Source organism: Bos indicus, chromosome 24 (genome assembly GCF_029378745.1).
Source record: "Bos indicus isolate NIAB-ARS_2022 breed Sahiwal x Tharparkar chromosome 24, NIAB-ARS_B.indTharparkar_mat_pri_1.0, whole genome shotgun sequence".
Taxonomy (NCBI): Eukaryota; Metazoa; Chordata; class Mammalia; order Artiodactyla; family Bovidae; genus Bos; species Bos indicus.
Genome location: NC_091783.1, coordinates 49,926,274 through 49,953,349, shown reverse-complemented (window position 1 = coordinate 49,953,349; position 27,076 = coordinate 49,926,274). Strand labels below are relative to the sequence as shown.

At 49.0% G+C, this 27,076-nt stretch overlaps 1 protein-coding gene across 2 annotated transcripts in view; it reads left to right on the top strand.

Annotated features, from left to right (window-relative positions):
* Nucleotides 1–27,076, top strand: part of MYO5B (myosin VB) — a 333,332-nt gene that overhangs the window by 218,765 nt on the left and 87,491 nt on the right. For both annotated transcript variants that reach the window (XM_070779031.1, XM_070779032.1), the window contains exons 10-14: nucleotides 621–886; nucleotides 13,486–13,567; nucleotides 14,404–14,544; nucleotides 25,494–25,616; nucleotides 26,555–26,638. In XM_070779031.1, coding sequence (XP_070635132.1) covers nucleotides 621–886; nucleotides 13,486–13,567; nucleotides 14,404–14,544; nucleotides 25,494–25,616; nucleotides 26,555–26,638 — 696 coding nt within the window. The remainder of the gene's footprint in view (nucleotides 1–620; nucleotides 887–13,485; nucleotides 13,568–14,403; nucleotides 14,545–25,493; nucleotides 25,617–26,554; nucleotides 26,639–27,076) is intronic.

Genomic DNA, 27,076 nt, shown 5'->3' with positions numbered 1-27,076 from the left:
TACTCTGCAGCTGGAAGTTGCAATCACTGTGATTCTGCCTTCTAGCCCCTTACTCTTGGTGGATTATCCATTCCTAAGCTCTCAGTTCTCATTCTGCTTCCTTCACTCGAAAACCCTCTCCTCCCATTACCCTGCAGCCGCTGGCAGTGGAGGCAGGGACAGGGCAGACGCAGAGGTGTTTTTTAAAGCCCTGCTGATTACTTGGTCCTTAGCAGGTCCTTAGGGCTTCCCTGGTGGCTCAGTGGGTAAAGAGTCCGCCTGCAGTGCGGGAGAGCCGTGTTCCATCCCTGGCTTGGGAAGATCCCCTGGAGAAGGAAATGGCAACCCACTCCAGTATTCTTGCCTGGAGAGTCCCATGGACAGAGGAGCCTGGTGGGCTACAGTCCACAGGGTTGCAAAGAGTAGGACACGACTGAGCGACTAACACCAGCAGGTATTATCAGTTTGAGCCACACTCTCTGGGCCCTGATGATCACTCAGTGGTGTGAGAGTGCAGGAGATGGCTGGGGCAGTGGCTGGGGATGAGATGGGGTTCTGAGGGGCCTAGAGTTGGCGAGAGGGGAGAGGGCGTGGTCTGTCCTCCACGCCCCTCCTGAATCCTTCTCCTGGGTCTCTTCCAGCCTGAGGATGAACACCTAAGCGACTTCTGCCGCCTGCTGGGCGTGGAGCTCAGTCAGATGGAGCACTGGCTGTGCCATCGCAAGCTGGTCACCACCTCGGAGACCTACGTCAAGACCATGTCCCTGCAGCAGGTGGTCAACGCGCGCGACGCCCTGGCCAAGCACATCTATGCCCAGCTGTTCCACTGGATCGTGGAGCACGTCAACAAGGCCCTGCACACCTCCCTCAAGCAGCACTCCTTCATTGGAGTCCTGGACATCTACGGGTAGGCCCGCGCCACTTCCTGCCGGTCGCTGGTGTCTTCCTGCTGGCATCTTCCAGCCAGCGGGGACCTCGGAGACCTTCTTGAGGGTTCTCAACCAGGGGATTGTGAAATACGGAGGGGAGGGGGCATTTGAGGTTGTGGTTGTCACAGTGACTGGGTCACTACTGGCACTTGGTGGCCCAAGGCCAGGGTGCTAGGTGTCCGATAGTATGGAGGACAGTCCCACAGAAAAGTGGACCATGTCAAACACCGGTGGCTCCCCCACTGAGAAACCCTGCAGGCACCCCTTTGTCCTACTGGGAAACTGAGGTTCAGAGAGGGTGGGGGCTAGCCCAGTATCAGCCCGGAGGTTTCTGTGACCTTGCATTCAGGCTTTGTGTTTCAGTTATGTTTTATTTAAGTCTGTCGTCCAGCCTCATTCACTGTGTCACCAATCAGGGTGATTGCTTTAGTGCTGTAGTTGTGCCCAGTGCTGTACAGGTTGATACTGTGGGTAGTCATTCAGTTCTAGCCTAGTGGAAACGACTGTTATCGTAGTGTATCTTGCAGGGAGAGGCAACCTGGCACGTGGATAGTGTACTTCAATAGGCACTGGGAGACTGCCTTTTTGACTCAGAGCCGTCACCAGCTCACTGAATGACCCTCTGCAGATCACAGCCCCTCTGGTCTTGAGTTTCCATTGCTCAAAACTAACAGAGCCACAGTCTCTCTGAAATTCATTCCAGGTCCTTCTGGAGTTGCTTAAAAAGACGCATACTGGGTTTAAACCTCACTGGCGCTTCTCTTATGATCAATGTCCTGCCCTCATGAAGCTAATGATAGATGAAATCCCCCTGAATTCTTTATATCCTAAGAGTCATGGCTTCTGTCTTCAAATTGGAATTCAGACCCATAGCAGTGCGGCGTTGTAAAAGCCGATGCTCTGGTAGAATCGAGCGTGTGGTGGACCGGTGGGCTGCGCTTGCCTATGTCCGACTGTAGCAGAGGAGAACCTCCTCTGGAAGCAGCTGCTTCCCTGAGCAGAGGGAGAGGCTGCCTGGCTCCATCTCTGCTACTCGCGATCATCACGGGGCTTCCAGTGAAACTGTGTCACACACCATGGCAGGAATGCAAGAAGGACACGTGATTTCTGGCATCGCAAAGGCCTTGAGAACTTGCTAAAGAATTAAGTCACTGCATGAGAGTAATACAAGAGACAACAGAATAAATGGTAGCAGGGTCCATGTGAGGGTTTGCACACTTAGTGCTGTGTGAGCGTCAAGGCAGAAGAGCGCACGCTTATTGGCACAGTCAGGACAGGTTTCCTGTGGAAGGTGAGGCTTGAACTGGGTCTTTCAGAGAGAGAAGAGAACCCGGGTGGTGGGGGAGCTACTTGGGGAAGAGAAGTTCGGTCTGGATGGTAGGGAAAAAGGCACCTCGCAGGCGAGGAGGAGCACAGGGGAGGATGGCCTGGGGAGCCAGGACAACGCTCCCTCTCGGCGCTCTGCAGGGCCCTTGCTGAGTGGCTGTGGACACCCTGCTTACCCTCTGCTCCGTTGCTGCCGCTTTGGCTCAGTCCTTCCTATTTCCCTGGGCAGAGCCGTGCAGAAGAGCCTGTATGCCCTGGGAATGCACTGCTGAGCTGTCAGCGGCGAATTCTGTCCTTCATCCCTGTGCCATGAGCATTTTCAGGTGACTGAGTTTCCAGAAAACTGTGCTTTAGCACTGCCTTCTGATGTAAGACCCAGAGAAAGTTAGGCGGCCACATCTGACCCGGTTCTCTTAATCTCCCTGGGCAAGAATCTGGTTTTTTTCTTGAGTTTTCAGTGTGGGAAGATTAACGTGGAGACTCCTGGTTGTTAGTAGCACGTAGAAATACTATGGCTGTAGTGCTCCTGATACGCTGTACACTGTCACGCCTCGCTTCTGTTAGCGGTGCCTACTGTCTCAGCAGTCCTGAGTTTACAGACGGTTGCCCCCCCTTCCAAGGGGTCCCCAGTGAGAGGCTTTGCTTACTAACGAGGAGCGGGGGTGACTGTGAGTTGGGCGCCTGGTGCTGCCGAGTCTGAGGTGTCAGCTGGGCCCTTGGCAAGCTGGGATTGTGTGTTTGTATTTGCCGTTTAATTTTTTTAAGATTTTTTTTTTTTTTTAACGTGGACCATTTTGAAGTCTTCATTGAATTTGTTACAATATTGCTTCTGTTTTACCTTTTGGTTTTTTTGGCCGTAGGGCATGTAGGATCTCAGCTCACAGACCAGGGGTCAGACCTGCAACCCCTGCATTGGAAGGCGAAGTCTAACCACTGGACAGCTAGGGAAGTTCCTGACCATTTAGTTTATTGGTTTTTATAACGGAGTTCATTTTCTCTAAGGCCCTGTGACCGCGCAAAGGGGAGAAGTAGATCACAGGAGAGACTTGTCTGTGGTTTGAAGGGGCGCTTGTCGGTGGAGGAATGGGGATCCACAGGACTCTGTGTCCTGTTTCTGGGGCAGGCTTCTGACCTGTCGCCCTCATCTCCATGTAGCCCTGGGTTCCTCTGAGAACTTCTGGCAGCTTTCCAGTGAGACCAGGTCCCCCTGCAGGAGCCCCTGCTCAAGCCCTCTCAGGCGTTCCCTCCCCTGGTTCTTCCTTCCAGGCATGCTGTGCTGTTTTCTCTGTTTAAAGTCCTTGTTCTTTCTCGGAAGCTAACTTACTTTTTCGAACCTCGTCATAAAGCGGTCATATTTAGAAAGTGGTTTGCCTCCTCCTGGGAAGACAGATGCCACACACAGTTCCTCCTCCAGCCGCTCAGTCAGTCGGCCTCACGCGCTGTGGGCAGAGTTCAGGATGGCGAGGTAGGTTCAGGGTTAACTTGCCGCCATCTGACTGGGCCGTTGGTTGCCAAAGCGCTTACGGACAACCTTGATGCTGCATACGCATGCTCCTCAGCAGTTCTGGTCTGCGGAGAAATCGTTGTATAAATTTGGGCTTTCTTTTCTGGTCAGAGGGTGTGGAATGAACTCTTAGGAGATTAAAACCAAAAACTTCACCGCAAGAAAGCAGGTGACTTGAATCTGGAGGTATTGGGTTTTTTTTTATTAATTTATTTGTTTTAATTGGAGGCTAATTACAATATCGTAGTGGCTTTCACCATACATCAACACGAATCAGCCACAGGTGTACACGTGTCCCCCGTCCTGAATCCCCCCTTGGAGGTACTGGCTTTGATCCAACAGGTCAGTGACATCATTTATTAACCTGGGGGAAAATGGCAGCGTTTGGTGGAAGTTTGAGATTTACACTGAGCTGCTTGCAGTCCTCTCCCCTCCCAGTCATGCCGTCTTTCTGCTGTATTTCCTTTGGACTTACACACCTGCTGGGTGTCTTTCAGAAGCCTTCAGAAGAGACATGCTCTGAGAAACCCACTGAGCCTGGTGCATTCAGCTTCCTGAGAGTGGGCCCCACACCCGACACTAGCTATCGCCCTCTCTGACCACCTCCCTCCCCTCTCAAGCGCCTTCCTGTCGCTAGGATGTATTTACAAACAGTATGGCTACGGGAAGGGATTCTTCCATGGCATCCCCAAACTCCAGCATTATTTTTTATTTTTGAGTTTCCCACCCAAGTCCCTGGAGAGGAAGGAGACCCTGTCTCCCGCCATCTCCCGCGTGGTGTCTCAGCCCGAGTACGGGGACACCGTGATACAACAGAAGATGCCCTTGGGATGACCTAATGCTTTTCTACTTTCTTACGGCTCCTTGTCACCTGTGGGCAAAAGAGAGCTTGTGGAAGCTGGAGAGAGTGGCAAGGAGGGCGGGGGTGGGATTCTGAATACATTAAACCCCACTAATGAAGACGAAAGGAATAAAGGGTTCTCTCCCTCTCTGAAAGAGAAAGTGACTCAGTTGTGTCCAACTCTTTGCGACCCTGTGGACTATACAGTCCATAGAATTCTCCAGCCCAGAATACTGGAGTGGGTGGCCTTTCCCTTCTCCAGGGGATCTTCCCAATCCAGGGATCGAACCTGCATTGCAGGCAGATTCTTTCCCAGCTGAGCCACAAGGGAAGCCCAAGAATACTGGAGTGGGTAGCCTATCCCTTCTCCAGGGGATCTCCCCTGGCTAGAGCGTTTCGGGCTCATCAGTCAGGCTCATCCTGGAAGCAGGTTGTACATAGTGTAGGTGAGCCACTCCAGGTTTTCCTATAAATGTTCCAAGTGTTACTATAGAACCTGTAGCTGGAATGAATAAACACTCACTTCCGTATATATAAGCAAGCGGCATGTGAGCCAGCATCACACATACACGCCTCCGCTTATCATGATGCTCTGACGGGCGGTTTGTTCAGACAGTAGAAAAGGCTGTGAGCACCTGAATCAATTATGTGGGCCACTGCCGCCTCCACCACCACTCTGACGAGCCCCCTGCTCAGAGGCCCTGCCCTCAGGCTCCTCTGGACACTCCTACACACCCAGTGTCCTGGTAGAAGTCTCCACCTCCCACCCCCCACCCCCTGCCGCCTCTCGCTCCCCTGCCACCTCTCACTCCCCTGCCTCAGGTCCCAAAAAGTGCAAGGCAAGCCACAGCCAGAGCAATTTAGCCAACCCAAGCCAAGCTGTCTTCCTTGACTGCAGACCTGTGAAGCTGCCTGCAGGGTCTTTCTTACAAGGCAGGGGTGGAAATTCACAGGACAGACCAGGCAGCTCTTAGCTGGGGTTTCCCTTTCAAGTCGCATTAACGTGCATTTGCCTCTACAGGCTTCGTTAATTGCAGTCATGATTTTTTGTTCCTCTCCCCTCCTCGAGGCAATGAGAAATAAATGGCTCCAGTTTGAGAAAGGTACACATTTATTTGTCTTTGACCTGAGCCTTCAAAATGCCAAGGTGGCAGGAGGCTTCAGCTTTGGCCAGCTCATTCTTGACGAGGACAGTTGATGCTGGAGACTTCTGGAGCAAGGCAAGGATAGATTCCTGCCTGATGCTGAGGGAAGCATGGGCCCCCAGAACAGGAAATGGGTTTGCTGGAATCTCGTATCCTTCCTAGTTCTTGTGTTACTTTCTCGCGTATTGCCTAACTTTAAATTTGCATCCTATTCAATGTTTTCTAATGATTTATGTTAAAAAAAAATTTTTTTAATTGTAGTTTAAAAACCCACACAACATAAAATTTACCATCTTAACCACTTTTTGTATACAATTCAATAACCTCAAGTGTATTCACATTTTTGTGCAGTTGATCTCTAGAACTTTTTCATGTTGGAAAAACTGAAACTCTATACCCGTTAAACAATTCCTGTCTTCTCTTCCCCACAACCTAGGAGAAAGGACTTTCTGTCTCTATAATTTTGACAACTCTACATATTTCATGTAAATGAAATCATACAATACTTACCTTCTTGTGACTGGCTTATTTCGCTTAGCCTAATGTCCTCAAGGTTCAACCATGTTGTAGTGTGCGGCAGGATTTCCTTCTTTTTTCAAGGTGAATAGTACTAAGTTGTATGCATGTACCACATGTTCTTTATCCATCCACTGATGGATGTTTGGGCTGCTTCTACCTCTTGGCTATTGTGATGCTGCTGGAATGAACAAGGAAGGGTGTGCAAATATCTCTTCTTTTAAACTCTTTAAGATATATAGCCAGAAGTAGGATTGCTGGATTATGTAGTAATCCTATTTTTAATCATCTGAGGATTATGTAGGAATATAGTGCTTCTATTTTTAATTCTTTGAGAAAACTCCATGTTGTTTTATAGTAGCTGCACCACGCTACATTTTTACTGGTAGTGCCCAGAGGTTCTAGTTTCTCTACATCCTTGCCAGCTCTTGTTGTTTCTGTTTGTTTGTTTATAGTAGCCATCCTAGTAAGTCTGAAGTGATTTTGATATGTATTTGATAGGTATGATTATGGTTTTGTTATGCATTTCTCTAATAATTTTGATCATCTTTTCCTATGCTTCTTGGCCATTTGTGTATCTTTATAGAGAAATGTTTTAAGTTCTTGGTTCATTTTTAAATTAAGTTATTTACTTTTTTTGTTTTTGTGTTGTAGGACTTCTTTATATATTCTGAATATTAACTCCTTTTCAGAAATATGATTTGCAAATGTTTTATACCATTCCACAAGTTGCCTTAAATGATATATTTTAAGTAAATTTCTCAAGTTCACCATTTGCCTCCGTCCTTTTGATGGAAATTCTTTGTTTCTTTGTTATTTTTCTTTCTTGGTCTCACTCTTTCAAAACAGACTGAAAGATAACTTCATGATCCTAAGTGATTTATTTGGAGAAGACAACCTATCCCCTCCCTCTGTCCAGTATGGAAAGGTTTCATGGAGGGTGGAGGGGGAGAAGTCAGTGATTGCATTTGCCCTGAAGCCTGTGAACAGTGACCCAAGCTTGGACAGCCCAGAAGATCCCTGGACATGTCTTCTTCAGGGTAGACATGCATAGCCAGCCCAAGGTGCCCAGATCCAGCAGATTACCTCTTGCAATGGGTTCTCCCTGGAATCTCTGAGTCTTCCAGGAGACCCTTGTAACTCTGAGTGCTTGAAAGTCAAGCTCAACCTTCTGGAATTGCTCTGACATAGCCCTTTGGAGCATGCCTGAAGCCAAACACCACTACATACTCTTAAAGCTTCAGTAAAGTCCCATTTGTCTCTGTCCCTGCCAGCACCCTCATGAGCTCACCCTCCTTTAAAGTCCTGTAACACCTACAAATCTCTACTAGTTGAGGTTTCCTGGGGTCTTCCTAATAGCTCTCTCTTTTGGGCAGGGTTCATGATTTGCCTTTTGCAGCTCTTACATTTCCTGGGACAATCGACTGATGGATTGGGAGAGAGTTACCATATGATGGGCATCTTCCTGCCCCATATCAGATTTTCAGACACGGGGGAGAGGCAGGAATTGGAGCACACTGCAGACGGAATGGGCTTAGATCCTCCAGAAGACCTGTTCTTGACCTGGGGATGTGAACAGTGCTTAGAACTTTGCTCTCCCTGAAGGACAAGTCCCATGTGTGGGCCTCTGGGCACAGAGAGAAGCACAGGAGCAGAACTGAAGTTCCCCCATTTTAAGGTGCAGCCAGTGCCCAGATTGTTGAGGAAAGAGATCGAAGGGGTGGCCTCCCTAACAGACTGTGAGGTGCCCTTGTGAGATTTCATGGGTTTCAGGAGGGAAAGAGACCTTGAGAGGACTTGCTTGACTTTCGGCAGTCATTCCCTAGCAGCCCCCCTCTATGTCTAACCTGTACCACATAGCTTCTCTTTTGAGCTTTGGTGGAAGGGTAGAAACACAGGGCTAAGCTAAGAATGTCTAATTCCTGTGCCCTGTGCCATGGGGGAAGAACTGTTTCCCAACCTTCAAAGCCTCTCATCTCCTCTCTGCTCTGGAGGGAGTGGTTCGTGGAGGTTAGTAATTAACTCAGAGTGACAGGTTGACTTCTTTTTATTGCAGTTTCACTTTCCCATGGACATTATCTTATTTTTATAGAGGCACTTGTATCCCTTACCCCACCCTGAAGTCAGGCAGAATGAGAAGGGAATTGTCTACTTTTTTGCTCTGCTTTGAAGATAGGCAAACGTGGAAGTGGGAATGTTAATTGTACCACCTTGGCTACAGATCCCAGGCCCCAGCATTAAGCCTTATTCTGTGTCTTGACCTCCCTCCCACCCAAGGATTCTGGACTAAATATTCTCAACATTGACTTTACAGGGGAAATCCAGTTCCCTCTCACATATAAATTTCTTGGTGATATTTTAATGTGAACTATAAATGGATCCATTGTATTTATTTTTAAAAGTCACCTCTATTGATGACAAGAGATCATTTAGAGAAGTTGCCTTATCTCCCTAACTGGCCTTTTCTGAGGTCAGTCATCTTAGACATTTTCCGGGCTCCCCAAACCCCTCATCCATTCATCTCTGGCCGGCTGGCATTACAGTATAATTACCCTAGATGGCAGAGGAATTGTTACCAGATAATATCTTAGAAATAGGGAAATTAAGAGCTAATTTCAGGCCATCTCAAGTTAATGAGAATGTTCTTTGTGGAGTGCTACCAATGTAAACCTTTAAAAAATGACGAGTGGGATATATTTAAATCCTTTATCTTTGGAGCTTGATACGGGCTCTGCAAGTGCACCCAAGTGCTGTTATCTGGCCAGTTGCTAGGGTGGCTCTTTTATCTTCCTTCTGGGTTTTATTAATTAAAAATTCCTCTATGGCTTGGCTGTCATCAGAAACCTTTCTTGAGGTGCAGAAAGGAGGCTGTAGGGAGAGGAAATGAGGTTCTAAGAGACATGACTGGGTCTGTAGGACCATCATCTGGGCTGAGAGGACCCTAAGCCAGGGTGACGGCTGGCCGACCCAGTGCCTCCCTCCTGCATGGTCTGGACTGCCTGCAGCTTGGACTTTGTGACTTTGATCCTGTTTTATTGACCTGGAATTACTTGTCTTCCATGGGCATGACCAAAGGCTGTTCTTTAATGTGGTTGTCTCCAAGCAGTTGATTCCTTTGATTTCAAGATGATTTCCTGCCTTTGCTCGTCTTATATTTCGGTGCGGGGGTGGGGGAAGGTGGAGAAGCCTGATGTGTTCTGGGCACCAAGCTAGCCCAGTTGGATGGTTGGCACATTTATTTTTGCAGGTCCTTCTGCTTAGGGTGCTGCCTCTCTACCACCACCACCCCCCCTAACCCATCAGGGGTGGCTCCAACATTTCTACTGGGGAGCGGCGGTTAGGGAGCACAATCTGTTTGGAAGGTTTGGCATAATTCTATGTAAGATTGAGAAAATTCAGTTGCCCATACTAACAGTGAGAAGGCCAATGCTGTGAAGGTTCTGAAGGTTGAAGCCTGTGCCCGGAGCCCAGGTCCCTCTTTGGTGTTCTCTGTTCTCCCCATCTCCACGTGCTCAGACACTTCCTTCTCTGGGAAGTTATCTTCTTGCCCACAGCCCTTCCTAGTCATCTCTCCCTTTCCTTCTTATTTATTTATGCCCATAGGTGTGTATGTGCATGCTCAGTCATGTCTGACTCTTTGTGATCCCTTGGACTGTAGCCCACCAGGCTCCTCTGGAATTTTCCAGACAAGAATACTAGAGTGGGTTGCCATTTCCTTCTCCAGGAGATCTTCCCAACCCAGGGATCAAAGCTGGATCTCCTGCATTGCAGGCAGATTCTTTACCACTGTGCCACCTGGGCAGCCCCGTTTATGCCAATAATTAAAACTTTATTGAAAAATGGATACCAAAATAGGAGAGCACTATTGCATACCTTACACAATTAAACATCATTACATTATCTTGGTAGATGAGAATTGCTGAGCTGGTGAGGATTTCTGTGAAAGAACACAAATTCAGGAAGTTGTATGGATCCTTGACGTTGCTTCCTTCTAAATGAACGCCTTCTGTGAGGCTGGCCTTTCCTCCCACCCCTGGCACAACACTGTTGAACAACCTACACAAAACACAGTCGTCTGAACATGACTGAGAGCTGTAAAATCCTGTAACAACCTGGACATTTTACATGAAATCAGAATTTGGACTTTGAACCAGCCATTTCTTTTTATGTTTTTTCTCTTCTTCTTCCAAGCAAGAGTGCAGTAAATCTCTCGCCAAAGGCATGTTGGTCCTTTCACAAGCCCAGCCTGTCCAGATCTCTAAGGCGACATTCCCAGGGAGCAACACACCCCTGGGTGCACAGCGTCCCCTTTCTTCTTCTTTTTATAATATTTATTTGGCCACTCCAGGTTTTAGTTGAGATGCATGGGTTTAGTTGCCCCGAGCCAGGTGGGATCTTAGTTCCCTGACCCAAGGGATCGAACCCGAGTCCCCTGCATTGCAAGGCAGACACTTAACCCCTGGACCACCAGGGAAGTCCCCTTCCTTCTTTCTTAAACAGAACTTTTACTCCTTTCTGAGTTACTGTGCTCTCAGAAATCACTCTCTCTGGGTTCAAATATTGTCTCTTCTGTCTCCTGACTCTCTGACTTTGGACAGGTTATTTGGTTTTTCAGCAGTAGGATGGATTAGTGAGAGACCCCAACTCTTGTTGATTGTGGGTATTCAGTGAGCCCATGAAGCCTCTGGAACTTGGTGCTCTGTAGATGCCCATTCACAGGGTCCCTGCCAGCTCATTCAGCCAGGTGCGTGAATGAGAAAAAGGTTCCTCTTCCTCCTGGATTTCTGCCCTTTCTCGCCTGCTTAGCCTGCTGCCCTTGCTCTGCAAGCATGGGGGCCCCATTCATTGTGGCTAAAGCTGCTGATGCTATTATCATGCTCCCAGCTTGGTGGGTGATCACATCCATCCAGTCACATAACTGACTCTCACTCCACATACCATTGGTCGTTTGAAGTCCTCTCATCTCCGCCTTCCTTAATGTCTTTAGAACCTTCCTGTTAACTTGGCTACCACCAGCCTAAGCTATACCCTAGCTGGATTTTCCCTAAATAATTACTCCAATAATAAATCCTTATTCAACCTCCTGCATTCAGTCTTGTACACCTTCCCACAAATCACAGTATTTTTCTGAGATGGAAATTCAGTTTTCATTTCTTAATTTCAAATCCTGCCAGTTCTCCCCATTTCTCCTGGAAAAATCTAGAAGTGTAGCATACAAGGCGTCCGGTGGGGCTGTGCCTGGCTGTGTGATGCTGCGTCTCACCTGTGTACCCGCCTCCCCTTCCCCAGCAGTGATCCAGCCATATAATGAACGTTTCAGTTGAGCAATTGATGTCAGTGTTGATGATCTAAAGTATAAGGAGCTCAAATAAGTCCATTTTTAAAGTTAAAACCCAGGAAATACTTCACCAATCACAAACAGTTCACAAAATATGGACAACTAGAACATACACTCACACCCACAGAAAAATCTTGAGCTTTATCGATAGTCAAAGAAATTAGAATTTAAAAACATTTGTCATATAACAGTTAGCCAAAGATTTTTAAAAGTTAATTTATATTATTGACCAAAGATCTGTGATGCATTAATACTCCCAGTGAGGGGCAGGAGGGACAGAGCTGACTGGAGCACGAGGCAACTTGGGGGTGATGGACATGATAGAAATGCTCTGTATCTGCTTGTGACGGTGGACACACGTAGTGTAATACTGATCAGAACCTCATTGAAATACATCTTCCAAACCGGTGCATCTTATTGTACATAAACTACGTCAAACATGAATTTTTTTAAGTTTTTTAATTTTTAAAATTTTATGTATTTTTGGCTGCACTGGTCTTTGTTGCTGCTCACAGGCTTTCTCTTGTTGCAGCGAGTCGGGGCTGCTTTCCAGTTGAGGTGCGTGGGCTTCTCACTGTGGTGGGAAGAGCTCGCGGCAGCTCTTCTTGCAGAGCTTGGGCTCTGGAGTGTACAGGCTCAGTAATGTGGAGCCCCATGGCATGTGGAATCATCCTGATTCCACATGGGAAAGGGCTCAAACCCGTGTCCCCTGAATTGGCAGGCAGATTCTTAACCACTGGACCACCAGGGAAGTCCTCAAACCTGAATTTAAAGACAAACTTATTGACCAGGATCAGGAGAACGAGACCCTTGCGTACACTGGGAGGCTGGGGTGAGGGCAGGGTGATAGCATCAGTTGGCTCCATCTTTCTGCAAGGTAATCTGCTGCTACCATTTAAGAAAACAAATCCTGACATGGTAATTTTCCTTCTAGAACAGCATCCTAAGAATCATGAACTCAAAGATGTATATCTAATATTTGTCACAGCAGCAATAGCAGCTAAAAACTGGGGAAAGAAGCAGAATGTCCTTCAATAGGTGACTGGTTACATTACGATTCATCTGCATGGGGCACTGCCAGCCCAGGAAGAGCCTTCGTGTGAATCGGAAAAAGGCATCCCTCTGGGGCAAACGCTGCCTCCTAGACTTGAAGGGGACATCAGCTAAATTCTAGCCCCACTGGTTCCCTCGCCTGGGCTCCTGGGCAAGTCTCAGGCTGAAAGCAGCATCTCTGATCCATAGGACGGTCCACAAGGCAGACGTTAGAACTGATGTCTTTGAAGAACAGCGGCATGGGAAACTGTTAAATAACCAATGGGAAGTTAAATGATAAATATAGGGATGATTTTACATATAATTCTACTTTTCTTCAAAAATAGAATCACTGGAAGGACACATGCATGCGTGCATGCTAAGTCACTTCAGTCGTGTCCGTCTCTTTGATACCCAATGGACTATAGCCTGCCAGGCCCTTCTGTCCATGAAATTTCCCAGGCAAGAATACTGGAGTGGGTTACCATTTCTTTCTCCAGGGGATCTTCCCGACCCAGGGATCAAACCCACGTCTCTTATGTCTACCTGTATTGGCAGGTGTGTTCATGTGGTTCGCATGAGTGACAGAATCGTGGGTGACTTTTTCTTACACCTGCTTTTTCCAAATTTTCTTGCTGTCAGTACTTTTTTTAGTTGTGAAAAGACATACATTCTTACTCTCCTGTTTGATTCTCAAGACTCTATTGTGCTGATACCTGTGACAGCGGTCTCAAGAGCAGAGGGGACTTCTGTGCTGGAGTTAAGGCGAGAACCGCAGGGAGCAGAGGATGAGGGCCGCCTTGCTGAAGTCCCAGAGATCTCTTTGGTAAATGGGGACATCTCTTACTTTGTCCTTTGGTCTTTCCGTCCTGTAGGTTTGAGACGTTTGAGGTGAACAGCTTCGAGCAGTTCTGTATCAACTACGCCAATGAGAAGCTCCAGCAGCAGTTCAACTCAGTAGGTTTTTCTGGACCCAGAGATGTCGGGTGGTGGGGGGAGTCACAGACAGCCCAGCCCACTTCTCTTCCGTCCAGGGTCAGTGGGCTCCTGCTCAACCCTGACCTGCCCTTGGTTTCCTGGGGTGCCCCAGCTCTAGGCAGGCACTCCCCACTGGTCAGAAGGAGGTCAGAATTGGGACAGCTGAGTCAAGAGTGTCAGTGATCCTCTCCTTGGCTTTGACTTCCACTCTTTTTGAGCCCGAGCATCTGGGGTATTTGAACAATCACAAGCCACCTGTGAGGCTTCCTGCGATTGGTTGAGGTGTGACAGTGCAGGTGAGTAGTAGGACATCCTAGGGAAGGGCTCACATGGGAGTGAGATCACCTTTGTCGTTGTTCAGTCGCTTAGTTGCGTCTGACTCTTTGCAACTCCATGGACTGCAGCACGCCAGGCTTCCCTGTCCTTCACTATCTCCCGGATTTGCTCAAACTCATGTCCACTGAGTTGGTGATGCCGTCCAGTCATCCCCTTCTCCTCCTGCCCTTAGTCTTGCCCAGCATCAGAGTCTTTGCAAATGAATCAGCTCTTTGCATCAGGTGGCCAAATACTGGAGCTTCAGCTTCAGTATCCGTCCTTCCAATGAATATTCAGGGTTAATTTCCTTTGAGTTTGACTGAGATCACCCAACTGAGCCTTTTTTTTCTGCAGTCATGACTGTGGCTGGTGCCCAAAGCCTTTCTGATGAGTATATCCCATCCTCCGGGACTCAGAACCCATGTGGTTGAAGCTCAGGGGAGTCAAAAGTTAAGGTGTGTCTGTAGTTCACTGACCCGACTTTTTGCTTTTTATGCTAGCACGTATTCAAGCTGGAGCAGGAGGAGTACATGAAGGAGCAGATCCCGTGGACCCTGATTGATTTCTATGATAACCAGCCTTGTATCGACCTCATAGAAGCTAAGCTGGGCATCTTGGACCTGTTGGATGAAGAATGTAAGGTAAAACTGATGATATCATTGAATCGGTTCAATTCTAGGCTTGGGATTGGGGGGCAGAGGACAGCTGTATGGTGCAAGGGAACATGTGAGATCTCAAGACTGGAGTTGCATCTGATTAGTCGGCCTTTAGTTTGCTGGGAGAAGCCTTGGTGTCTATTCTGCATACTAAAAGGTACCAGCAGGTAACGCACTGAGCGTGACTGGCAGGTATTGCTACGTTGGTGAACAATGTCTTTGGCAGCGGCTGGGTGTTAAGGATTGGCATGATGTGATGGTGGTATGAATTTGGTGCCCCACATCTCCTAGGTGCTGAGGAAGGACCCCAACTTCTAGACAGGCATCCCGGAGAGGGGGGGTCAAGAGCCCAGGATCGTCTTTACCATGCAAGGTGGCTTGTGAGTGGCAGGAGCCATGTGGCTTGGTGGCAAGTGAGAGCTGTGGATTTCCCCCATGCAGCTTGTCATGGACACTGCCTGCTATGACAGGAGGAGCCCTGAGTTGCCAGCGTGGAGAGAACCAGGCAGGCCTGAGCGTGTGGGGCAGGGGAACTCCCATGTTATCAGTCACCTGATTGCTTTGGCCTTTGGTTTTCTGCTCTATGAATTGATGGGCATTGGATCTGATGGTCTTCCAAACTTCTCCTGATTTGGTGTTTGGCGATTATGGTAAATGTATGCCAACTCCTTGAGGGGTGGAAACTCTAATTAAGAGGTGTAGAAGCCACTTGGGTCTCGGCGTTGAAAGGGAAGAGCCCAGTTGCTCTTACTGTCTGACCTCCCATGTCTGGGCTGTGGAGAGTGGCTTGTGGCATGATGGTTTGGGAGGAGCAGGTATTTCCTTTCCAGAAACTTGCACTGCCTTTGAAAGTGAGAAAGACTGAAAACAGAACAGTGGAAGACAAAGTGAAACTACACTGAGATCCACAGCATGCTTTTATCTGATGGTTTTCAGCACATTCTCAAAGCTGGGGACTTGGTCTGGTGTCAGACTCAGGAACAGGTAGTTCCTTGGGGTGACGGGGGCTGCGTTGGCTCGCGCCCGCCCCCATGAGGTTGTGATAGAGGTGATAGAACGGTTGTCCCTTTGCCCCTGCTCGGGCAGCCCAGGCCCTCCAGTCGCCCCCGCCCGGCATGCACCCCTCCCTCACTGTCTCGGTTCCGCGTCCACTGCCAGCGGCTCCCCTCTGGCACTCGGTGTGAGCGTGCTCCCCTCCCCTCCGCCTCTGGTGATCCTTTCCGCAGCCTCCTCCAGCTCCACACCCCCAACCACGCCCTCCGTCCAGTTCTGGGCCTCTGAACCAGCACAGCCCCCCGGGCCCAGCTCCAGGAGGGCTCTGGCTCTTCCCTCCCTTACCCAGCGGTGACGTCCAAGGACAGACAAGGCTCTGAGCTGGTGGCTCAACCTGGCTCTGCGATGAAGCGCTAACTGTGCTGCAGACCGCAGCCCCCGGGGGCCCGTCCTCGCCTTTCTCCTCACACGGGCCTCTCACAGGAACCCCCCCACTGCCTCAGGGGGACGGAGTCTGTGAATTCAGCAGCTGCCCTATCGATTTTCCTTGATCTACCTTGCCTTTGGCAGGCAAGCCAAGGTCTCTTGTGGGTTCGTTTTGGCTCCTGGTTTGAGGTTCTCAGAGGTGCCGCTGCCCAAGGGAGCGTGTCCCCAGAATGTCAGGCTGCAGCGGTGAGAACACTGGTCACTGCACGGCGAGAGACCTCAAGCTGCTGTCCAGAGGCGGGGGGGACCCAAGCCCCTGGGTGAGGGAGCGGGGTACGCCCATTGCAGCACGGGGCTGGGGAGCTGGTGGTTCTGGGGGTGGTGGAGGAGGGCTTAGTGGTGCGGCTGAAAAGTAGGCAGTGGTTTCAGGGAGGACCAGGGTGCAGCCATGCAGCAGTTTTGAAAGTGCCCCTCACAGAGCCCTGGACTTGGCGGCCTTGAGTATTCCGGATGCAGCGGATCCCCACACCTTCCTGTCTCTTCCTACCGAGTGCACACTGCCTGTACTACTTTCCAGAAGCCGAGGGGAAATAAAACCAAGCTGCGTCTGTATGTCTGTATGGATGGTCTCTGCCTTATGCTCTATGGTGCCTTTTGTTTGGGTCAAATTTTTAAGATTAGGGGATTTAAGTTTCAGACTGTATCCAACTCAAACTCCTGCCAAACCCCCAGAAGGTATTGGTTTGGCCAAAAAGTTCATTTGAGTTTTTCTATAACATCTTATGGAAAAACCGTAACGAAATGTTTGGCCAACTCAATACTATGCACCTACTGTATATCTGGTCTTGAGGGGAAAGCCCTCAGGAGAAGGGACAGGGGTCTCCCTGCCAGCCAGCAAAGGGTGAAGAGGGACAGGATGGTACTTGGGAAGAGCCTGGCCTGGGCGAGGGGCCCATGGAAGGCTGTGGGCAGGGCCCAGGGACAGCACAGTGACCTCAAGGGCAGGGCACACCAGGTCAGGAAGAGTGCTGAGCTGCACCTGGCCAGGGGGTTCTGTTACATGCTTGCTTCCCTGTCCCTGAGGTGACTTAGAAGGGAGATCTGAGGTAAGCTGGGGTTTCCCGCTAGTCCCCAGGGGACGGAGTTGTGCGCATGTCGAGATAGACCGGGGGTGGTGCTGTGAGTGTGACACACGCAGCCTCACTGGCCGCCAAGTCATGGTTGTAGCAGGGGAGGCAAGATGAACACCAAATTGTAGGACTGACGCAAGAGCCCAGGGTGTGGAAACCACTTTCTGTGAGATTTAGCTGCAGTGGGAATTCAGACTCATTCAGTGTAGTCGGATACGGCATCTAGTAACAGATGGATTTTTAAAATTTTATTTCTTTTTTGGCTGTGCTGGGTCTTCATTGCCGTGCATGGGCCTTCTCTTCCGGCACTGCTCTCTAGTTGGGGTGAGCGGGCTTCTCACTGCGGTGGCTTCCTTGCTGTGGAGTGTGGGCCCCAGGTGTGTGGGCTTCAGAAGTTGTGGTGCACGAGCTTAGGTGCTCTGTGGCATGGGGGATCTTCCCAACCAGGGAGTGAAGCCCTGCCCCCTGCATTGGCAGGTGGATTCTTAACCACTGGACCACCAGAAGAATCCTAATAGATGGATTTTTTTTAAAATTTTATTTTATTTTTAAACTTTACATAATTGTATTAGTTTTGCCAAATATCAAAATGAATCCGCCACATGTATACATGTGTTCCCCATCCTGAACCCTCCTCCCTCCTCCTTCCCCATACCATCCCTCTGGGTCATCCCAGTGCCCTAGCCCCAAGCATCCAGTATCGTGCATTGAACCTGGACTGGCATCTCGTTTCATACATGATATTTTACATGTTTCAATGCCATTCTCCCAAATCTTCCCACCCTCTCCCTCTCCCATAGAGTCCATAAGACTGTTCTATACATCAGTGTCTCTTTTGCTGTCTCGTACACAGGGTTATTGTTACCATCTTTCTAAATTCCATATATATGCGTTATTATACTGTATTGGTGTTTTTCCTTCTGGCTTACTTCACTCTGTATAATAGGCTCCAGTTTCATCCACCTCATTAGAACTGATTCAAATGTTTTCTTTTTAATGGCTGAGTAATACTCCATTGTGTATATGTACCATAGCTTTCTTATCCATTCATCTGCTGATGGACATCTAGGTTGCTTCCATGTCCTGGCTATTATAAACAGTGCTGTGATGAACATTGGGGTACACGTGTCTCTTTCCCTTCTGGTTTCCTCAGTGTGTATGCCCAGCAGTGGGATTGCTGGATCATAAGGCAGTTCTAATAGATGGATTTTTAACCAATAGTTATTGCTTTTGTCAGAAGCCGTGAAACTGTATACTTATAAAGGGTGCGTTTTGCTGTATGGAAATTGTACTGTAATAAGTCTGACTTATAAATCCTCCTCTTGGAGGAACGACCTAGCAAGGACTGATAGGAATTGAGACATCAGTGCGTGTTTTCTCTTAAGTGGCATACTTGCGTTTGAACAGGAATTTTGTGAAAATGAGACCTTGACCCCTAGAAGCAGTTCCAGTGGGTGAAGGCACAGTGTCTCAGGCTGGAGAGACAGAGGCAGGCCTGAGTCAGGGAGGCAGACTCTGCCCTGCTGACTGGGATCCTCTCGTTCCATGGAGCCCAGCCTGAGGGGCCGGCGAGGATGAACCTTCCTGGTCATGATGTTGTTGTTGAGGCAGTAGAAGGACAGCAGGCTGCACTCGGGAGTCAATACCTGCTGTCTCCTGACCAGGTCCAGCCTGCTCTCATGAGAGCTGACTGAATACCTGCTGTCTTCTGACCGGGTCCAGCCTGCTCTCGTGAGAGCTGACTGAATACCTGCTGTCCCCTGACCTGGTCCAGCCTGCTCTCATGAGAGCTGACTTTGGATGAAGACCAAGGCCTTGTGGTTTCTCCAGATGCAGCCCCAGGGTGGCTGGCTGTGAGCAGCTTGAGAGCCTGTGGTGGACGGAGGGCAAGCGGCTCCTACAGTCATCTGCCTGACAAACCCCAGGTTCCCTTCACTGAGCCTCTGAGGGGTCAGGCGAACAACAAGATCATCTCCTGAGCTGACGGGGAAATGGAAACACTGAGATGAGAGGGCAGGGGTAGGGGGGAGTGCCCCCAGAGCGGCTGTGTGAGCAGGGGTCACATGAGGGGAGAGGCGCCCTGGGCACAGGGAATGTCGTGTTTGCAGAGCCTGAGATGGTCTGGTTTGTCCCGGGCCTGTGGTGGTGGCCGGCGAGGGTGGGAAGTAGGAACCATCGAGAATGGGAGACTTGGCCTCGCCTGCCCAGAGAAGGTGTCTGGGGGATGGAAGGGAGTGAAGAGGGGGAGAGACACGATCGGATGTGACTGACTTTTCAGCAGGGCTCCCTGAGAACCGTGAAAGGTAAGCTGGAGAGAGACCGTGGAGTCAGCAGAGCAATGGCCACACTGCAGTTGTACGGCCAGGAGATGCCGAGAGCTTTTGGCTGAGGAGGGAGGCAGCGGGTGAGGGCCTCCACGGCCCCGCACGTGACAGCCAGTTGTTGGTTGGAGCAGTTTCTAGGGACTTGTCTGGGCAGACGTCTGACTTGGGTAACACGAGGAGCGAATAGGAGTGAGGCAGTGGAGGGGGCGAGTCTGAACTCCTGAGGAGGAGCTGAGAGAGAGGGAGGGCTGGAGAGGATTCAGGAGAGGGCAGATGGGCCACTCCTGGTACCCAGGAGGCAGGGGTGTGTGCTCGGGAGGCCGACCAGGAGGAGAAGCGCTCCCTACCCTGAGGAGGGTCCCAGGCGTTGTGGTCTGATGAGTCTCTGAATGTAGAGCGGGAATGTGAGGTTTCCTGCTTGGCAGCCTGCTTCCCTGTGACGGAGGAGACGGGGCATCTGCTGAGAGGCAGCAGGGTTAGAAGTTCGAGGAGAACAGAGGAGGTGGGGACAGGCTGCCCTCCAGGGAGGGACGAGGAATACCAAGTGCAGAGATGTGAGGTCCGAGACCATCAGAGACTGAGATGTATTTAGGTGCTGTCAAGGCACGGTCGAAGTCCCCTTCGATCTGGGCACAGCGTCTTAATCTACAGAAGTGCTGTTCACTCTAGAATTCAATTTTGTTTTTTGGCACTAAGTTATACTCAATTACCAGCAGAAGTTGATGAAGGGAAGGGAAGTTGGTGTGTGATCTCAGCCAGCCACCCAGGTCTGGGAAAGGACAAAATGGGTGGCTGGGTTGGTCTCAGTTCAGTTCACTTCAGTTGCTCAGTCGTGTCTGACTCTTTGCAACCCCATGGTCTGCAGCAAACCAGGCCTCCCCATCCATCACCAACTCCCAGAGTTTACTAAACTCAGGTCCATCAAGTTGGTGATGCCATCCAACCTTCTTATCCTCTGTCGTCCCCTTCTTCTCTTGCCTTCAGTCTTTCCCAACATCAGGGTCTTTTCTAGTGAGTCAGTTCTTTGCATTAAGTGGCCAAAGTATTGGAGTTTCAGCTTTAGCATCAGTCCTTCCAATGAATATTCAGGACTGATTTCCTTTAGGATTGACTGGTTTGATCTTCTTGCTGTCCAAGGACTCTCAAGAGTCTTCTCCAACACCACAGTTCAAAAGCATTAATTCTTCAGCGCTCAGCTTTCTGTATAGTCCAGCTCCTCACATCCATAGATGACTACTGGAAAAACCATAGCTTTGACTAGACAGACCTTTGTTGGCAAAGTAATGTCTCTGCTTTTTAATATGCTGTCTAGCTTGGTCATAGCTTTTCTTCTATGAATTAAATTAAGAGCAAGCATCACTTAATTTTATGGCTGCAGTCACCATCTTCTGGAGAAGGCAATGGCACCGTTAAGAGTCAGACACGACTGAGCGACTTCACTTTGACTTTTCACTTCCATGCATTGGAGAAGGAAATGGCAACCCACTCCAGTGTTCTTGCCTGGAGAATCCCAGGGATGGCGGAGCCTGGTGGACTGCCATCTATGGGGTCGCACAGAGTCGGACACAACTGAAGCGACTTAGCAGCAACAGCAGCAGCAGTCACCGTCTTCAGTGATTTTGGAGCCCAAGAAAGTAAAGTGTCTAACCATTTCCATTGTTTCCCCATCTATTTGTCATGAAGTGATAGGACCAGATGCCATGATCTTAGTTTTCTGAATGTTGAGTTTTAAGCCAACTTTTTCACTCTCCTCTTTCACTTTCATCAAGAGGCTCTTTGGTTCTTCTTTACTTTCTGCCATAAGGGTGGTGTCATCTGTGTTTCTGAGGTTATTGATATTTCTCCCGGCAATCTTGATTCCAGCCTGTGCTTCATCCAGCCCAGCATTTCTCATGATATATTCTGCATAGAAGTTAAATAAGCAGGGTGACAATATACAGCCTTGACTTACTCCTTTCCTGATTTGGAACCAGTCTGTTGTTCCATGTCTGGTTCTAACTGTTGCTTCTTGACCGGCATACAGATTTCTCAAGAGGCAGGTCAGGTGGTCCTGGTATTCCCATCTCTTTAAGAATTTTCCACAGTTTATTGTGATCCACACAGTCAAAGGCTTTGGCGTAGTCCGTAAAGCAGAAATAGATGTTTTTCTGGAACTCTCTTGCTTTTTCAGTGATCTAGTGGATGTTGGCGGTTTGATCTCTGGTCCCTCTGCCATTTCTAAATCCAACTTGAACATCTGGAAATTCACAGTTCATGTACTGTTGAAGCCTGGCTTGGAGAATTTTGAGCATTACTTTGCTAACGTGTGAGATGGGTGCAATTGTGCGGTAGTTTGAGCATTCTTTGGCATTGCCTTTCTTTGGGATTGGAATGAAAATTGACCTTTTCCAGTCCTGTGGCTGCTGATGAGTTTTCCAAATTGTCTGGTATATTGAGTGCAGCACTTTCACAGCATCATCTTTTAGGATTTTAAATGGCTCAACTGGAATTCCATCACCTCCACTAGCTTTGTTCACAGTGACGCTTGCTAAGGCCCACTTGACTTCATGTTCCAGGATGTCTGGCTCTAGGTGGGTGATTACACCATCATGATTATCTGGGTCATGAAGATCTTTTTTGTATAGTTCTTATGTGTATTCTTGCCACCTCTTCTTAATATCTTCTGCTTCTGGGTTGGTCTGGAATTAGTATTTTGCTGAGCATGCGAAAGGGGTGTTTTGTGAAGGTGGGAAAGTGAAGGAGGAGACGGCTGTCAGGTGGGGAGGAAGGAGCCACTTCTGCCTGGAGCTGTTAGGACAGCAGAGTCCTGGAGGCCCAGCTGTCACAGGAGGATTCAGGGCTGGTGTGGGCAGGGCCACTGAGAGGTCACCAGGGGTGGGAGTCATCAGGGAGCCCGCAGAGGTCTGGGATGTTGCAAGATGGTGGCCAGGAAGGCTGTCTTGCTGGCACAGGCCCGGGAAGATGGGGACAAGAAACAGCCATGGGATAACTGACTTTGGGCTCCTTATCAACCAGATCTTGTCAGCTGCTGGGCTGGGGCAGGCTTTAGCTCCAGGCAATGTCTCAGGCCAGTGATGGCAGCCAGACATAGTTTCCTACAAGGGTTCCAGGAGTACCTTGGTGAAAAGCTGTCCTGGGTCACAGGTTTTATACCCCAGGCTGTTAGGGATGAGGGACTTAGTAAGTCCAAGGATTATTTCATTCCCCACCCCCCAGTTTTTTCTGTTTTATTTCAGTAGCAAAGAGTAAAATGAGGTTTAATATATTTTAACAGCTTTATTAAGATAGAATTAATGAACCATCCAACTCTGTATTTAAAATACACAAGTCAGTGGGGTTTTTTGGTTTTTTTTTTTTTTTTTTTGGTGTATTCAGAGCTGTGCAACCATGAATTTCAGAACATTTTCATCATCCCCTAAAGATATACATTAGCAGTAATTCTCCATTCCTCCACAGCCCTAGGCAACCACACATCTACTTCTTATCTCTACAACATTTGCCAATTTGAGACGTTTCATCTAGATGTGGCCTTCACCTTTGGTGTGACCAGTGGCCAGCAGAGCAGGTCAGAGGGATTCACCTCCTGAGGGACAGTGCCCACCTAGATGAAGGCAGAGCTGGAGTCCAGGCTCCTGGCTCGGTGCCTTGGGAGAGCAAGAAAGCGTGCATGAAGCTGCTGGCAGATACTTTTTTTTTTTTTTAAGGATTTGATTTGCTGCATATTCCAGCGCTACTGATAACCGCAATCTAGATTTTATCAAAATACAAGATTTGCTTGCTGTCTCCAATGCCTGTTTTAAATCTACTTATTGAAAAGATTTTTGGAAATGACTGCTTCCCACCTAACCGTGCCTTTGTGGCTGGCTCCTTTAAAACTCTGTCATCAGGCAGGGAAGCCCAAACAGTGAGGAGCACATCAACCAACCAGCCTGTCCTGGCTTGAACCCCAGCTCTGCTGCTTGCCAGCTGTGTGACCTTGGGCAAGTTAGCTAACTGCTCTGTTTCTTCACCTGTAAAATGTGTATAGTAGCTTCCCTGGTGGCTCAGATGGTGAAAAATCTGCCTGCAATGCAGGAGACCCAGGTTCAGTCCGTGGGTCGGGAAGATCCCCTGGAGAAGGAAATGGCTACGCATGCCAGTACCCCTGGCTGGAGAAGCCCATGGACTGAGGAGCCTGGTGGGCTACACTCCATGGGGTTTGCAGAGAGTTGGACATGACTGAGAAACTAATACCTAGTTCACAGGATTGAATGAGTTAATATATCAAAAATGTATAGAAAACTGCCTCGCAATAAGCTCTCTGGACACTTGCTTTTAGCATTATCTGAGATTCTTCATTCCTGTGAATTTCTGCTCGCCTTCATTTTTAGTCAAGGATGAGAGTGAGAACAGAGACCAACCCTTGTCAGGAAATATGTTTACATATGACCTTGGTTTCGGGCCTCGCTTAACTCATTGATTCACGTGAGTCTGATTTAGGGAATATGTAGATTATGAAATCTGCTGAGAAGTCCAGTTTCATGGACAAAACGAGCTGGATACTGGCAAATGCAGGTGCTGACCCGGGTGGGACTTCTCATCGTGGTCCCGCCCTTCCTGCCCTGTCTGCCCCGGGGCTGCCAGGTCTGGGTTATTTTGCTTCTCTTCTCCAGCTTCGCCTCCTGGGAGCTCAGCCAGGTTGGCCTCCTGCTTCCCCCCCACTTGGTGTTTCTGAACACAAGCTGCTTGGAGACAAATATGAAACAATATATTTTAAAATGCTGAATTAAATATATTTTATTTTGTCTGCCCAACACAATTAATAGCCTCCTTGAGGAAAAAGTTTTCTTAAAAATCCTATGGCACTTAACACTGGATATTCAGTACCAATTACACCAAGTTGAATATTGAGAAAAATCTGTTTGGTTACAAAGTATTTGAGAAATTTGTTTTCAAGTGGGTAAGCAATTTTTCATATGCACAGGTTTTATTAATTTACTAAACAAAGCCCTTTTTAAATGGCTAGTGGAAGGGTCACCTTCAGCCCTGCCTGATCCACATGTACAGTCTAAGCTAATGAACGGGCAAGGCAGTTGGTGGCCCGTAGCTGAGGAAGGGGCGTGTGCAGTGATGCTCAAGAATGAAGGAGGGGTACCCTCACATTCGACAAGGTGCCATCATCTTTGATCATTTGAGAGGTGGGCAGAGTGGCTCTGTGCTTTGTTTTTAGCAAAGCACGATGCGTTTTCACTTTCGAAGCTATCTCTAAAGATATGGAAAGAGGCTGCTCTTCAAATCCTTAATGGAGTGAAATCTCTAAATGTAAATTTGAGGGAGGTAGAGATTAGTACTGCATAGTTCAGTCACTAGGTACTTAGCACCCAGTTTGTGGCTGGAACCCAGTTTTAAGGTTTTTGAGGGGCAGGAAAAAGACATTTTTCTCAAGTGCAACAAACCTACAGTTTATAGAGACAAGACAAGACGCAAAAGCCAACTGACGAGCACTGTTGGACAGTGCGTGTGTAAGAACTCAACTGGAAGAATTCCAGAGTGGGATCGAGGGTGATCAAGAAAGGCTTGAGAAAAGGACTTGAGCTGAGCCTGGACACTGGTGTTCAGATGAGACAGGGCGAGCTATCCTGCTGCAGGAGTTGGCCTGAGGGAACAGGAGCTCGGACTAGAGATGGGGTGATGTGTTCATGACCCTGAAGTCACTGGCCCCACCAGAACGAAAAAGCATCTTCAGATTTGTCCCGTGAGTTGTGATTCTGCTCTTGTAACCTTCGCCTCCACCCTCGTCCTCTCCCAGCTCTTCCAGCATCTGCCAACCGGCAGGTTCCCTGAGGCTCAGTGCACGCCTGTAGACACCACAGGAGCCAGCACGCAGGGCATGTTGAGAGCGTGCAGTGTGGGATCCCAGGTGTCCATGGTTGAGTCTGCTTTCCACATCCGGTTAGGGTCCGGGTCTGAGTGCTGAATCCAGCCTCATTGAGGTCAACTTCCTGGCAGACTCCATCACCCTGCCTCCACTGTTGACTTCCTTTTTCCTCTTTGCAAAACCCCTGATTTTGTGAATCCACAGGTCCCCAAAGGAACCGACCAGAACTGGACTCAGAAGCTCTATGACAGGCACTCTGGCAGCCAACACTTCCAGAAACCCCGCATGTCCAACAAGGCCTTCATTGTCATCCACTTTGCAGATAAGGTGGGTCTTCTCATGGTGGGCTCAGCACTCCGAGAGCCCCACCTTCAGGGGACTTCGGGTTCTTGGGCTAAGAGGGAGCTGACCTTTGAAGTCAGATAAGTGGCCAGGAGTCTCTTGGGTGGGGCCTTGTCTAGCCTCCTGGAGCCTGAGAGAGGGAAGAGCGGTTCCTTCTCCACGTGGCTCATTTCCCAGCAGCTGGTGTAGACTTAGAATTTCTCCATGTGGATTGTGTTCCATATGTACTAGCCCAGTGCTTCTCAAATTTCCATGTGCATGTACATCACCAGGTCTTGCTCAAAGGCAAGTTCTAATTCAGTAGATCTGTTGTGAGGCTGACAAGCTGCATTTAGAGCACCCAAAGGAAGCCTTCTGTCCAAGGCAATCTTATGGGAACTCCTTTTTGAATCAATGTGTTATTTGCTCCTTCATGTTTGAAACAATGTGTTATTTGCTCTGTCCTGTCTGACTCTTTGCAACCCCATGGACTATACCCCACCAGGCTCCTCTGTCCATGGAATTCTCCAGGCAAGAATACTGGAGTGGGTAGCCATTCCCTTACTCCAGGGGATCTTCCCAACCCAGGGATCGAACCCAGCTCTCTTGCCTGCATTGCAAGCAGATTCTTTACTGTCTGAGCTGCCAGGGAAGCCCAGAACAATGTTGTTATTGTTCAGTGGCTCAGTTGTGTCTCACTCTTTGCAACCCCATGGACTGCAGAAGAATGTGGTTTTCCACAAAATGAATATTCAACTTCCTGTCTATACATCTCGGTACATGTTGGGTTTGCATTTTAGATGAGAGCATCCGTGGGTTTCCCATGTACACACAGCTCTTTCAGAAGACGCTGTGGACGAGATGAAACCAGTGGAGATACTGCTGAGGGCCCCGGGTCACGCAGGAGCACTAACTACCCTTTCTGTTTCTGGCCATGGCCCCAGGTGGAGTACCTTTCAGATGGTTTTCTGGAGAAAAACAGAGATACCGTGTACGAAGAACAGATCAACATCCTGAAGGCCAGCAAGGTAAAGAGCTCCGGAAGTGGAGAAACAGAAGCGGAGCAGCCAGGCCAGAGCCGGGCAGGGTGTGGTCAGTGCCAGCCCCAGTCTGGATCATGCTCGGGGGTCGGGGGTGAGGGGCCTGCCAGTCACTTCAGTCTGAGAATTTGAGGATGGCCTGATGAAAGGAAGGAAGCAGGGGATGGCAGAGGCAACTGGGAAAGGTACCAGCTAGTGGAAGGATGTGGGAAGGGGACCAGTCTGAAGGGATCATGGTGAGTCTAACTGTGGACACGTTGCACGCGTCCGTCATGTCGTTTGTCTTCCGTCTCCTTGGAGCAGATGTAAAAGCACTTAAACTCCTTCAGATCCTAGTTTCAGCCCCTTTGATTTCTGCTTAGCAGTCTGTGGAACCTCCCTACGGCCAGAAACATAAATGGAGCAGTAGGATTCAGGGGACCCTTA